General features: G+C 43.6%; 1 protein-coding gene across 7 annotated transcripts in view; it reads left to right on the top strand.

The window, feature by feature from the left end:
* Septin11 (septin 11) overlaps positions 1-11,313 on the top strand; it is a 149,953-nt gene that overhangs the window by 77,437 nt on the left and 61,203 nt on the right. The window contains exon 10 of one of the 7 annotated variants that reach the window (XM_027388449.1): positions 9,584-10,104. The exons of 3 other annotated variants lie outside the window; for them this stretch is intronic. In XM_027388449.1, the coding sequence (XP_027244250.1) occupies positions 9,584-9,587 (4 nt within the window). In that variant the 3' untranslated portion in view covers positions 9,588-10,104. Of the gene's footprint in view, positions 1-2,659; positions 6,255-6,731; positions 7,307-7,371; positions 7,939-9,583; positions 10,105-11,313 lie in introns of those variants that run through there. 3 more of the 7 variants (XM_027388448.1, XM_027388447.1, XM_027388446.1) reach the window with 3 other exon arrangements.

Consider the following 11,313-nt stretch of genomic DNA (forward strand, 5'->3'; position numbering starts at 1 on the left):
CCTCAAAGAGCAGAGTGGGCAGTGTTGTGGTGGTAGCTGTAGCTAGGGAAGCACTTGGAAAACTTTCCCACGGCCCTATAACAAGCCCTGGGATGCCTTGCTCCTCTCCAAAGCCTGCTGAGCTAGCACAGTCGTCCAGGAGCCTGGAGCCTGCTTCATGGAACCCGCTTCAGGGTTCTGGTTCTTCATCCTTAGATGGCTAAGGTGCTGGGAGAAAAGCAGGTGGCTGGGAATAGTAAAAATGGTGAGACTGATGCAGGCAAAGACTTTCCTTCTTTAAAAAATGTAGCACTTAGGACTGAGCCTGCCCAGTCCCGATCAAGACTGCCTGAGGGCAGGCAAGCCAGCCCTGTTCTGCCGCCACTTAGTCCTGGCTCGTGCGCAGCAGGCTTACCCCTAAGGAACTGTGGTGTGCCTGTAGCCTTTGTACTACTGTGGTGACCTATTGAAAGCCTAGGAAGTCATGCTCTACACACGTTGCTTTTGCAAGCTCTGAGTCCAGAGAACAAAGGAGCAGGGAACTGGTCAAAGCAATAACAGGGTAGTCCATGTAGATAACGTACGGTTTTAATTGGGGGGGGAGGGGGTTGGTATAGATCCAAGTCACCAAAGGAGTCCAACAGACCAACCTGTGGGCTAATTCAGAGAAACCACTGCCTCGATAATCTCGTTCAGTACAGCTCTTTGTTGCTCTGTGTATTGGGAAAGCTAATACTGATAGTGGAATCCTTACACAGTGAGTGGCATCCCCAGATAGCAAGCCAGAGTGTATGTGTTAGAGAAAGAGAGAGAATGAGAGAGAGAGAGAGAGAGAGAGAGAGAGAGAGAGAGAGAGAGAGAATGAGAGAGAGAGAGAGAGAGAGAGAGAGAGAGAGAGAGAGAGAGAGAGAAGGCTGGTCGCTCAGAGCTTAGGAAACCCAAAGGGGTAGGCTTTCTTACCCCGAAGCATTAATGTGTGCAGAGGTACAAGTTTTAAACTAAAAAATGTTTATAAAAGACCAGCAATGTTAAAAAGAATATCTCATGTATACTGGATGTGCCTTTTAGCAATAAAAATTCCAAGAACTGACAATTATTGTACCTCCATCTAGCAATGGACATTTTTTGCTCTGGAACATTCTGGCTAATTTCTGTCCCACCCTAGGCTTTACCAGTGTATAATGCTTTTAAAGTTTACACGACATCTGTGTTACAATCTATTTTAGCTTTATTTATATATTCTAATTTACTATCAATGGTGTTAGACTTGTTTCACAATAATGACCAGGCTCGGTGCCTGGCAGTGGCATGTATTTTTTTTTGTGTCGCTTCTTAGTTGTTATCCTTTTCCATACCTCCACTTGTATAATGAAAGCCAAGGCTAGTTGGGGGCTTGAATTCATAAAAGAAAAAAAAATCCCCCTCTTTTTGTCAGTGACAGTGGAAGGCTTTGGCTAGAGAGGACCACAGAAAAACAGCACTTTGAGCAGGAAGAGGAAGGTTCTTCCTCCTGGTCAACCCTGCAGCAGGTTCGAGAGTCACCCCATGCCTCTTAGAAGCTGGCTTTGCTGAGCAGAAAGCTTCAGAGGGGTGCTCCCCCATTTGCTGTGTGCTCCCCCATCTGCTGTGTGCCCATAGCTAGTCTTAATTCACTTTCTAATAGTTTTAAACTCTTTTTATTTTTTATATTTTCTATTCTAACAACATACTCCTTTTTAAAAACATAGATAAGTAGGTGGCATAAGAGCATATAGCATTTCCTAAGATTACAATGTACACTAACCCTGGCCCTGCCATTAGCTGAACCCCACCTTCTTCCTTCTCTGGCCACCAAGCCACTTTCCTCATTGGAGCTGCACTACTGTGGTAGGACTGCCTGAGGGTAAGTCCTGAAAAAAAAAAAAAAAAGAAAAAAACGATTGACACAGTTGCCAGGAGGCATTTGCTGGTTGAGATGTGTCTGATCCCAAAGAGAACTTTGAGTGTCATCTTTTGAAACTGGCATGCAACGACTGCCAGTTTGGGTTTTTGCTAAGTAATAAAGTTGCATGTGTGGAGTAGCTTAAAATTAGCCATGCAGATCCCAGGTTTGGCGTTGCTTTGGTCCTAAGAGGGGGGAAAGCTCCTGGCATTGCTGTAGCTCTAACCATGTTCTTTTTCAGCCCTGCCTAGCGGGACAGTAGCATGTCCTCCATCTTCTCTATCCCAGTTTGCAAATTACTTTCTTTAGCTCTCTTCTCCAAGTCACCTGTACAGAGACACCTTTGGTCTGTTTATTCTCTGACTCCTCCCACAGCCCAGAGGGGAAGATGAAGTTTCTGCTGAGTCCTAGTGTGATCTCCGCTACTCATAGACAGTAGTTTGTGTTATTTGAGAAAACAAATGAAATGGTGGATCCTTCCACTGGACTGTGCCTTGGTTTCAAGAAGTCTCTCATGAGTATAAATTCCATTCAAAAGGGAACAGAGCCCACGCTCTCCGTTCAGTATTCAAAGTTTGCTTTGCTTTTCCTGTAGAACAGCCTTCTCGGGTTTCTTTCCTTTTAATTTCTGTCAGTCCCATAATCATTGCATGAGCATTGGCCATCAATGAACGCTGGTGCTGGAGCTCCTGATTTTCTTTCCATTTAATTTGTCATCATTTCTAACTTTTTTTGTTTTGTTTTGTTTTTAACTTGCAGTGCAAGCTTCACATAAAGCCGGCCAAGCCAAGGACACTCCCGCATTCACCTGCTTTGGCAGTAATAGCGCATCTCTGTCGTCTGTGCCCTGTTTGATTTTGTGTTGCACCCTTCCCCACATACCAGTAGCCCTTAGCTCATTTTGCTGAATGTTGTCAGGGGGTAGGAAACCATAGAACAAGGGGATAACAGCAAACGCTTGTGAGGCTGGACTTTGTTTCTGGAAAGTCGATGATTTGCTTTGTATGCCTATTCCAAGTGGCAACAGGAAGCATGTCTGTCACTTCTGTGTCACTTTGGACCAAGGACAGTGGGGTAAAATACTACCTGTATGTCTGATGTGAAAACTCACCGCCTCAGCAGCTGAACTAAAACCCTGAGTAGCCGTGACAACAACTTGCATTTTCTTGATTATTCATCTCATGCTCACACAGCCCCTGAATTCACTGTCCCTTCTTCACATTTGCCACAGGCCAAAGGTGGCCTTGAAATTAGGCAGAATGGTGAGTGGACATCACTGATAGCTTTTCACTTGTATGACCTTTTGTTTTAATCACTTGGTTATTTGATCTGAGCGTGTGGTCTGCTCCTACCCTCTTAAGTATGGAGTCTACATCTGAATGCCCACTCTAAAGTCTGGCCATGCTGCTGTGGACTGGTGTAAGAAACATGGTTATATTCACCTCCACCAGGGAGTCCCTGGTGCTTTCACAGGTCCAGATCTCAAAGACCAGCTCATTAAGTATTGCTTAGCTAAGGATGCTGGATTCCCACTTACAGTGAGGGGATTTACCCCACCCCTGTCCTCCAGTCCCCTTCCCACACACCTGCATTTGCCTTAAGCAGGCTGAGGGGAGACCTGGGGGTTGATTCCAGGATATGTATGGCTACTTCTAATAGAAATTTTCACCAACTGCAATGAAAAGAACCTGCCATAAATACTTCGAATAGAAAACTAGCTATACATTGTATTACCTGTAGCACAAATCTGAAAGGATGTCCTCCTTGAAGGGAGGAAGGGAGTGAGCACAATGCACCATCACTCAAAGTAGAGAATGAAGTGGTCACTTGGGCTCCTTGCTCTTGTTGAGACCTGGTTGTCTCTAAGGAATTTTCCTCACTCGTCCCCTCACTGTGACTAGTTCTGCCTATTCTGTCTCTTGGGATCATCAGTCACTTTGCCTCCACCCAGGACAGTGCTAACTCGTGTGCCAGGATATACCCCATCTGCTTGCCCCTTTTCCTTCTTGTCACCTGCTTGGCTGTCCCCTCTAACAAGATCCTCTGGCTTTTCCCACTGCCCTGTTTCTCATGAGCCCAGTCCTTCGCCTTTACATTTCCCTCTAACATTGTGAGTTACACATGAATGGGATAAACATACTGCATCTCCCCTCTGTGACACACACTTAAAAAAAAAAAAAAAAAAAAAAAAAGCCCAGCCAGTCCCTATCTGATCCCAGCCAAGTTTGTGTGGTGTCCCTTTCTTCATCTCTCAGCCATAAGAAGAAAGCTCTGGTCTTTCATAAACTGATGTAGGCTTCCTTAGGCAAAGTAAGGAAATTGGCTTCATTGGGGTGCAGACCAGGCTGGGACAGAAGACACAGAGCAGCTGCAGCTGCCACAGCAATAGCTGCAGCCACCTCCCCCATCTTCCCTGATGGAGGAGGAGCTCCTAGACAGACACCAGCTTTGCTTCCATTTCTCTAGCTAGCAGTGGAGCAGCAGGCTCTAATGGCATGCTCACTAACCGTGGCTGCATTTGCTTCTTTGCTGGGCACCACACAAGAGCTTGGGTATTTGTGTTGTACGCTTGTTCCAGCCATTGCTTGTGTGAGTATTTTTTTTTTTTTTTTTTGTGCCTGATAATAGAAAATAACCCTTTGCCTTTGGTTTCTCACATCCCTAAAAGCTTTTAAAAATAAGCTCAGCAAACATTTTTTTAAAAAAAATCATCCAATTGACTTTTTGATGCCAAGATTATTGATTGGATTTTTTTTTTTTTGCATTTATTCTTTTTTCACAGTAAAATAAATCCTATGGAGAGTCAGGGAATAATAAAAAGCCACGAGAATCCTAAAAAAGCTTTTTTAAAAAAACAACATAAAAAAGCAAAACCTATATTGCTTCTAAAACTATTTCCTCCCACTGCTCCCAAGCCTCCTGTAGTTTGTTATTGCTGCTCTTTTCTTTCGGTATCTATGCCTTTCTTCACAGTAGTCCCTGGCTCTGCACGGAATAAACGATACTCTCAAATCTAATTGGATGTGCTTTCGCCTTTGCATGTAAGTACAGGAGTAAGAACTCTGAGATCTTTCTGTTTCAGATTAGGGAAAACAAAGGGGACAGATGAGCTTTTCTTTTGGAAGGGGTCCTGAAAGTACAGTCTGAGTAGCTTTTTTTTTTTTTCTTCCTTTAAGCTAAATTGTCTTTTGTATTTTGCCTCATGGTTTATGCTTCCTCTTGATCTCAGTGGAAGTAAGGTACTGGTTCCTGATTGCAGTCATTGTTCTGCATAGCACCATGTGGCAGGCCTTTGACTCTGACAATGGGGGAGAGAAACCCTCACCATCCACTGCACAGAAATCTGGAAAACTGCGTCTCTGTGGCCTTCCTGATCCCTTACAGTCTGGGTCTTAGTCTAATGGCACAGTGGCCACTTCCTTTTATTTTTTGTCTGATGGCTTTGGCCTGTCCCTGAGCATCTTTTGCTCCTTCTGGACCATGCTCCCTGTAACAGTTTATGGCCAGCATGAGAATTGAGTGGCAGTTGAGGACTGGTTTCCCAGCTGGGGCTCTGCAGTAATTGGTCCAAAGGGGCATCTTTCAGCCAGGGAAACTGTTCCACTTGATTTTGGGTTTCTCATTTTCCTCCTTCTCTACTTTGTTATTCACCAGCAACAGCTCTTGCTTCCTCTCCATCCTGTGCCCCTTTGATGGGTAGACTTGGTCGTCTCACTTTCCTGACACACCCCAAGTGTTCCGCAGAGTCAGTGTTGAGTTGCCCCATGTCTACTTCCCACCTGCATCATACTGTCTCTGTGTGGTCCATTTGAATCCCTTGGCTTTGCCATTCACAAGTGTCTGGTTTGTCAGGTGTCAGTTTTCAAAAGTCCTAGTTCCATTGACAGGACATTTATTATGGGGTTGTTAGCTGAGTTATGGCCTACAGAGTCTAGTTTGTATGTAGGTATGAAGGGAATTTTTAAAAATAAATTGAAAATTAAGCTGTGAACAGCATTAGAACTTTGTCTATTTCTTGATTTGAAAATATGCTGATATGCCTTAAACTGTAGTTGTAGAACAGTCATTTTTGCTGTTTGAAGATAACTAATGTTTTCTAAACTTGTTGTGTAATCTTTCAGTGTTAATGCAGAATTGTCATGTATGTAAGCTGCATGTTAGACACTTGTCTTTTTTTAAGAACTAAAATAATTGTATTGATGTGAACCATACCCTTCCTACAAGTGTGAAAGTGCTGCCTCAGCAGCCTGCTGAGTAACTCGAGTCTGTTAACATGGTGTGGTGACAGGTGACCTATGCATATATCACTAGTGCCAAGACCTAAAGCGGGGAAATATATTTTTACCCAACCGTTGTTCTGTGTGCCCGTTTGTGAGTTCTTTTCAGTCCCTGCCTGACATGCCTGTGTACACACACGTGCTTGTTACATCACAAAAAGAAATGGGGTGGCCGTTGTCTCCTGCTCTCTTGCCTTGTGTGGTGGACTTCAGTGCTGCTGTCTGGTTGGCCCAGCTTCTCCAAGAGGCTTGCCCTTTGGTGTCCTGTAGCCCACACGTTCCTCCTGTCCCCACACTTGTCCTTCCTGTCCCCACCTGCTCAGTGCATCCATGACCCTCAGTGTCCAGTAGAGGCATCCTCCCCTCCCTTGGTCCTGGTGTCCACATTGCCACCACACCGTACCCCCCCCCCACCCCAGCTGTGCTTAGTGACACTGGCCCTTTAACAGACACACTGCTACCTTCACAGCTGGTTGTAGAGAAGTGCACTTTTATTTTTTTCTTTCGCTTTAAGAATCGATTTGAATCTGAACCTTTCTTTTTTCTCTCTGTAGCTTCTTCTTTATGTAGCCATCCCGTTGCCAAGCCCTACTCTCTCTTAATGGACAGCATTAGAAGAGCAGGAGCTGCCTGCTCACACGAGTTGGGGAAGAGTTACCTCATTTCTGCCATCGCCTCCCGTCCTTTAAAGTCTGGGTCAAATATTGCACTGCTGTTTGTGTTTGTCAATGTGTGTTTACAAACCACCACCCTCAGTGGCTACCGAAGTGACTTCAACTGCCAAAAATAGTGACAATAGTATTAATTAAAAGAGTGAAATAGAGAACTTGGGCCCAAACCCCAGGTCTCAGGCTGGAATCCTCTTGCTTAGCTGCCTTTTTCTTGAACCTCCTGATCTAAGACCTTACGGACTGAAGAGAACATCTACCCCACTTGAGGTAGTCACCACCTGTGGAGCAAACTTAGCTCATGGTAACCCCTGATCTCTGTCCCCTGAGCAACTCTCACCAGGCCCATCAGGATCCTCAGCCATCAGCAGGTCATAGAGTGGGACAACCATTGCCCTCTTCTGTTAAGTTTTATGGATTGTTTTGGTTTGGGATTTAAAATATATATATTTGCTATTGTATGTACAGAGGTGGCTGCAGTTTTCCCTCTGGAATGTCCTATTGATACAGTGTTTTTATTTTTCAGCTGACCATCTGCCTCTTGAGAGAAAGAAGTGGGCATCCTTCCTTTAAGTTCAGGAGCCATTTTTTATTTGACTCTGTTACCTGCACCCCTTACATAAGCTGTTTGGACAGTTCTGCTCATTCTGGGGGCGGGGGATTCCAACTAGCCAGTCCTGCTTTTTGTATTTGTTATCCAGACTTACTTTTGGTATCAAAAATTATGCCAGTCTTGAGCTCACTTCAAGGGAAAATGCATTAATTTTAAGGCTCAAAATTCTGTTTATAATGTTATCTTAGATGCAATTTGGAAATGCCCCCTTTTGTTACTAGAGTTTTGATCTACACGTCTTAATTATGTTTGAATTGTGCCAGTGTTGGGTAAATGACTTTTCTGCCTCTGGGGCTCAATTTATATTTAAAGATATCTTAAAATAAGTTCTGGCCCCTTCCTGCCTTTGTGTTTGTTCGGAGCCCTGATTTACTTCCTGTCCATGGTTTATTCTTTTTTAAACCATGAAATGAACACCAAATAATGTATATATCTCCTCCCCAGTAACTTCATTGGAAACAAAGTTTCAATTCATGTCTTCTCAGAGGTTTCACATGGCATTCCTTCCCCACACTATCTGCAGAAAGCCTGCTAGGAGTGAAAGCATTTGCACCAGATCACTTAAAACCTACCCACATTCAGAAACACGTGTGCTGGTTGAGTGAGCTTCTGATTTCCATTGCAGACCTGTCAAGGCTAGGACACTTAAATACTATTCACCTCTCAGACAAAAGGGACAACTTCCAAATTCCTATCTAGTGTAAAGAATGGAATTACCTTCCAAATTCACTATTTGTCTATAACTTTGCATCTTAAAATATTTCCATCTCCATAGGAGGTAGCTCATGCCATGGTTTGAGTTGTGTTTGGTCACAAGCCTTTGGTGTGGTCCCTCCGTAAGAAAGGTCCATACTGCACGGATTCCAGGGAAGATGTCGCTTAGAGTAACTGGATGAATTTGCTGGCAAGCAGCTTGCATTGCTAGAAAGTATTTCCAAACATAAGTAAAGTCACTTCCACTGGAGCTAGTAGGTGACCCAAACGTCCCTTCAGTGTACAATGGCAGAAATTCAGTGCTGTCACTAGAGAAAGGAATGTAGGTACCAGCTCTGATGCCAGAATATTACATTGCTGTGTTAAATGTGAAGTCATGCTGAAACCACTAATTATAATTCACTTTATTATTAACTTCCTTCAATCATTTAATATCAATTTTGTACCACAATTCATTAGGGTTTTGTTTTGGTTTGTTTTGGTTTGGTTTTTTTGTTTTTTGAGACAGGGTTTCTCTGTGGCTTTGGAGGCTGTCATGGAACTGGCTCTTGTAGACCAGGCTGGTCTCAAATTCAGAGATCTATCTGCCTGCCTCTGCCTCCTGAGTGCTCACAATTCATTAGTTTTAAAAAGCATTTCAGGTCATGGTTCGAGCAATGTTTAAAAATCAAATTGGGTAGCGGGTTTTCCTGAAGAAGTTGAGTGTCTAGTTTTATTGCACTTCCCTTTGTTCTGAGACCCTAGGTGAGAAGTGTTGAGTAGACCATCCTCCTGGGACCAGGGAGTCCAAGCAGGCTAGCTTCTTCAGTGACCCTAGGAACCCTGGTTGTAGAACTCACTGGCCAACTACCTCGTGGTCTGTCTCCTAAGATAGACTGCCATTCATCTGGCATTTTGCTGCAGGTGGTTTCTTTTCTCAAATGTTGACAAAACCGGTGGGTCCTCAGGTCCTCCTGTGAAAGCCGAGGACAGTAACCAGCAACAATAAATGTATTGGTTTATCCTAATCTGGATTGTGGGAAAGAAAAACAGAACCGACCCACTAGAACCTGTTTCTGATGGCAACAGCCTTTTTATTTTTCACTCAAACTTTAATAACTCACAATTTCAAATACTTGCTTATCCGAATGTAGTCTAGGTATTCTGCTTGAGACCAGCACAGTGCATTAGGAAGGAGAACTATGTCCTGAATCAGTGTATGTTGAGCTGGGACGATTAGAGAGAAAAAGGCACACATCTCAATATGCTTGACCCAACATCCAGACACTTCAACATGATGGTACCAACCATACGAAACTCTTTAGTTGTTTTTTTGTTCACGGTTGACACAGACTATGGGGCAAACATTTCTGGATGTCTGATAGAATTGTGACCATCTTTAATGACCTACACAAAGCCTTTTGCTTTGCAGATAACCATCTTTCTGCCATGGAGATTGACAAGGCACTGTGGCTCCTCCAAAGACCCTTGTGCTAGAATGCTACCATCTAATTTTCACAACAGTGAAAGGAATGAATGTGTTCCTTTGAGCCTAAATGCCCATTCCCACCCCTCCAGCCTCAATTCCTGACTAGTAGCTGTAAGTGCAATCTGCAGGTGTCTGCAGAACATCACATGAGGTACAACAATTTCATGTCTGCCTCGGTGGTGGTGCCTTACAGTGCACTGTGGAAACTTAAAATTGTGGCTGCCAAATGAGTGGAGCAGAGGCTGTTACCCTGAGCTTGACCCTTCCACAAAGCACAACTTAGTGTATGGGAGGGATGGAGTAACAACACACAAAAAAGCTCAGAAAACACGTTTTCTCCATGGGGTTTAGGGACAGCTCTCCTACCTGTCCGTATCTACTCCTTCCCCTTCTGAATACTGAATTCTGTACCATGTGCCCAGCCCACATTAGGAGCTGAGAATACAGCCACATGCTTACTTGTACTCATCCCTAGTGTTTGGAGCAAAGAAAAGGGATGCCATGTCTCTTACTTGTCTATCAGAGATGAATCTTACTCTGAAAAGCAATAGGGCTCCATCCCCCACAAGCATATTTCATGGCTGTTTGTTAACAATGGTTTTCATTTTGCAATGTCCACTAAATGAACAGCAAGTTTGCTGTATGTAGAGGTTAGCTGTTTGGGTTATTTATTTTTTTTCTTCTGCTCAGCTACATGAAACAGTTCTGAGTCAAGAGTTGTTCTTTCTACCCTTAACCCAGAACTTCTATTGCAGATAAGACATCCTTGGTTACCTCTTTTACACCTTTTCAATGAAAAAGTAAGTTGGCCTAAGTAGTTTATCTCTGCCCTACACCTGCATCTTATACATCAGTGTATCCAAAAACCCATGAAAACCAATCGATAGGGAATAGAAAACTTCCAATCTAATTCCTTAATGACAGTTGTTCTAAATGTATGCACTTCATCTCTTATGTCTTAATGATTGGTTAAACCCAACTCAAAGCAAAAGCAGCAAGATTCTGGGATCTGACTGCCTTCATTCCCTATTTACTGATAGTCTCCTTTTTGGGACTACACACAACTCATTGGGGTGCCTGACAAGTGGCTCTGGGTTTTCTGTTTGCCTGACACTTAGTATGCAGCCATTGTCTAATGTCTTCAGTCTCACAACCCCACACCACCTACACCTTAATCCATGTGCAACTACAACCACAAAGGCCAGTGACGTGGCTCAGTGCGTATTCTGGCAGCCCTGAGCGCTAGCTTGGGACCACAGTGGTAGAAGAAAACCAACTGCTTCAAGTTGTCCTCTGATCTCCATCCATACACCACAGTACACATATGCACACACCCCAAAATGGAGGAAGATTATACCCACAAAATGTGAGGCTGTATCAGGAGCCAGGTGATCATTTATCTGCTAGTACCACAGTCAACCCAAACAACTCAATTTCTCATGAAGTTAAAAAGATGATTTATTCTTTTTCTGGGAGCACCATCTAGTGGCCACAACTCAAAATATTATTTAGTAATGGGTACAGGAGACCTCATTAAGTAACATAGATTAAAGGTTCAAGAATTTGGGAGCTTTCAGAAATAGCATTCCTGTCAGGACTTCCTGTCAAATAAAAGGTGAAGATTTGAGATACTCTGAAGATGAAAAACATCCTTCACCCCTCACCTTGTGATC

Source organism: Cricetulus griseus (genome assembly GCF_003668045.3).
Source record: "Cricetulus griseus strain 17A/GY chromosome 1 unlocalized genomic scaffold, alternate assembly CriGri-PICRH-1.0 chr1_1, whole genome shotgun sequence".
Classification (NCBI taxonomy): Eukaryota; Metazoa; Chordata; class Mammalia; order Rodentia; family Cricetidae; genus Cricetulus; species Cricetulus griseus.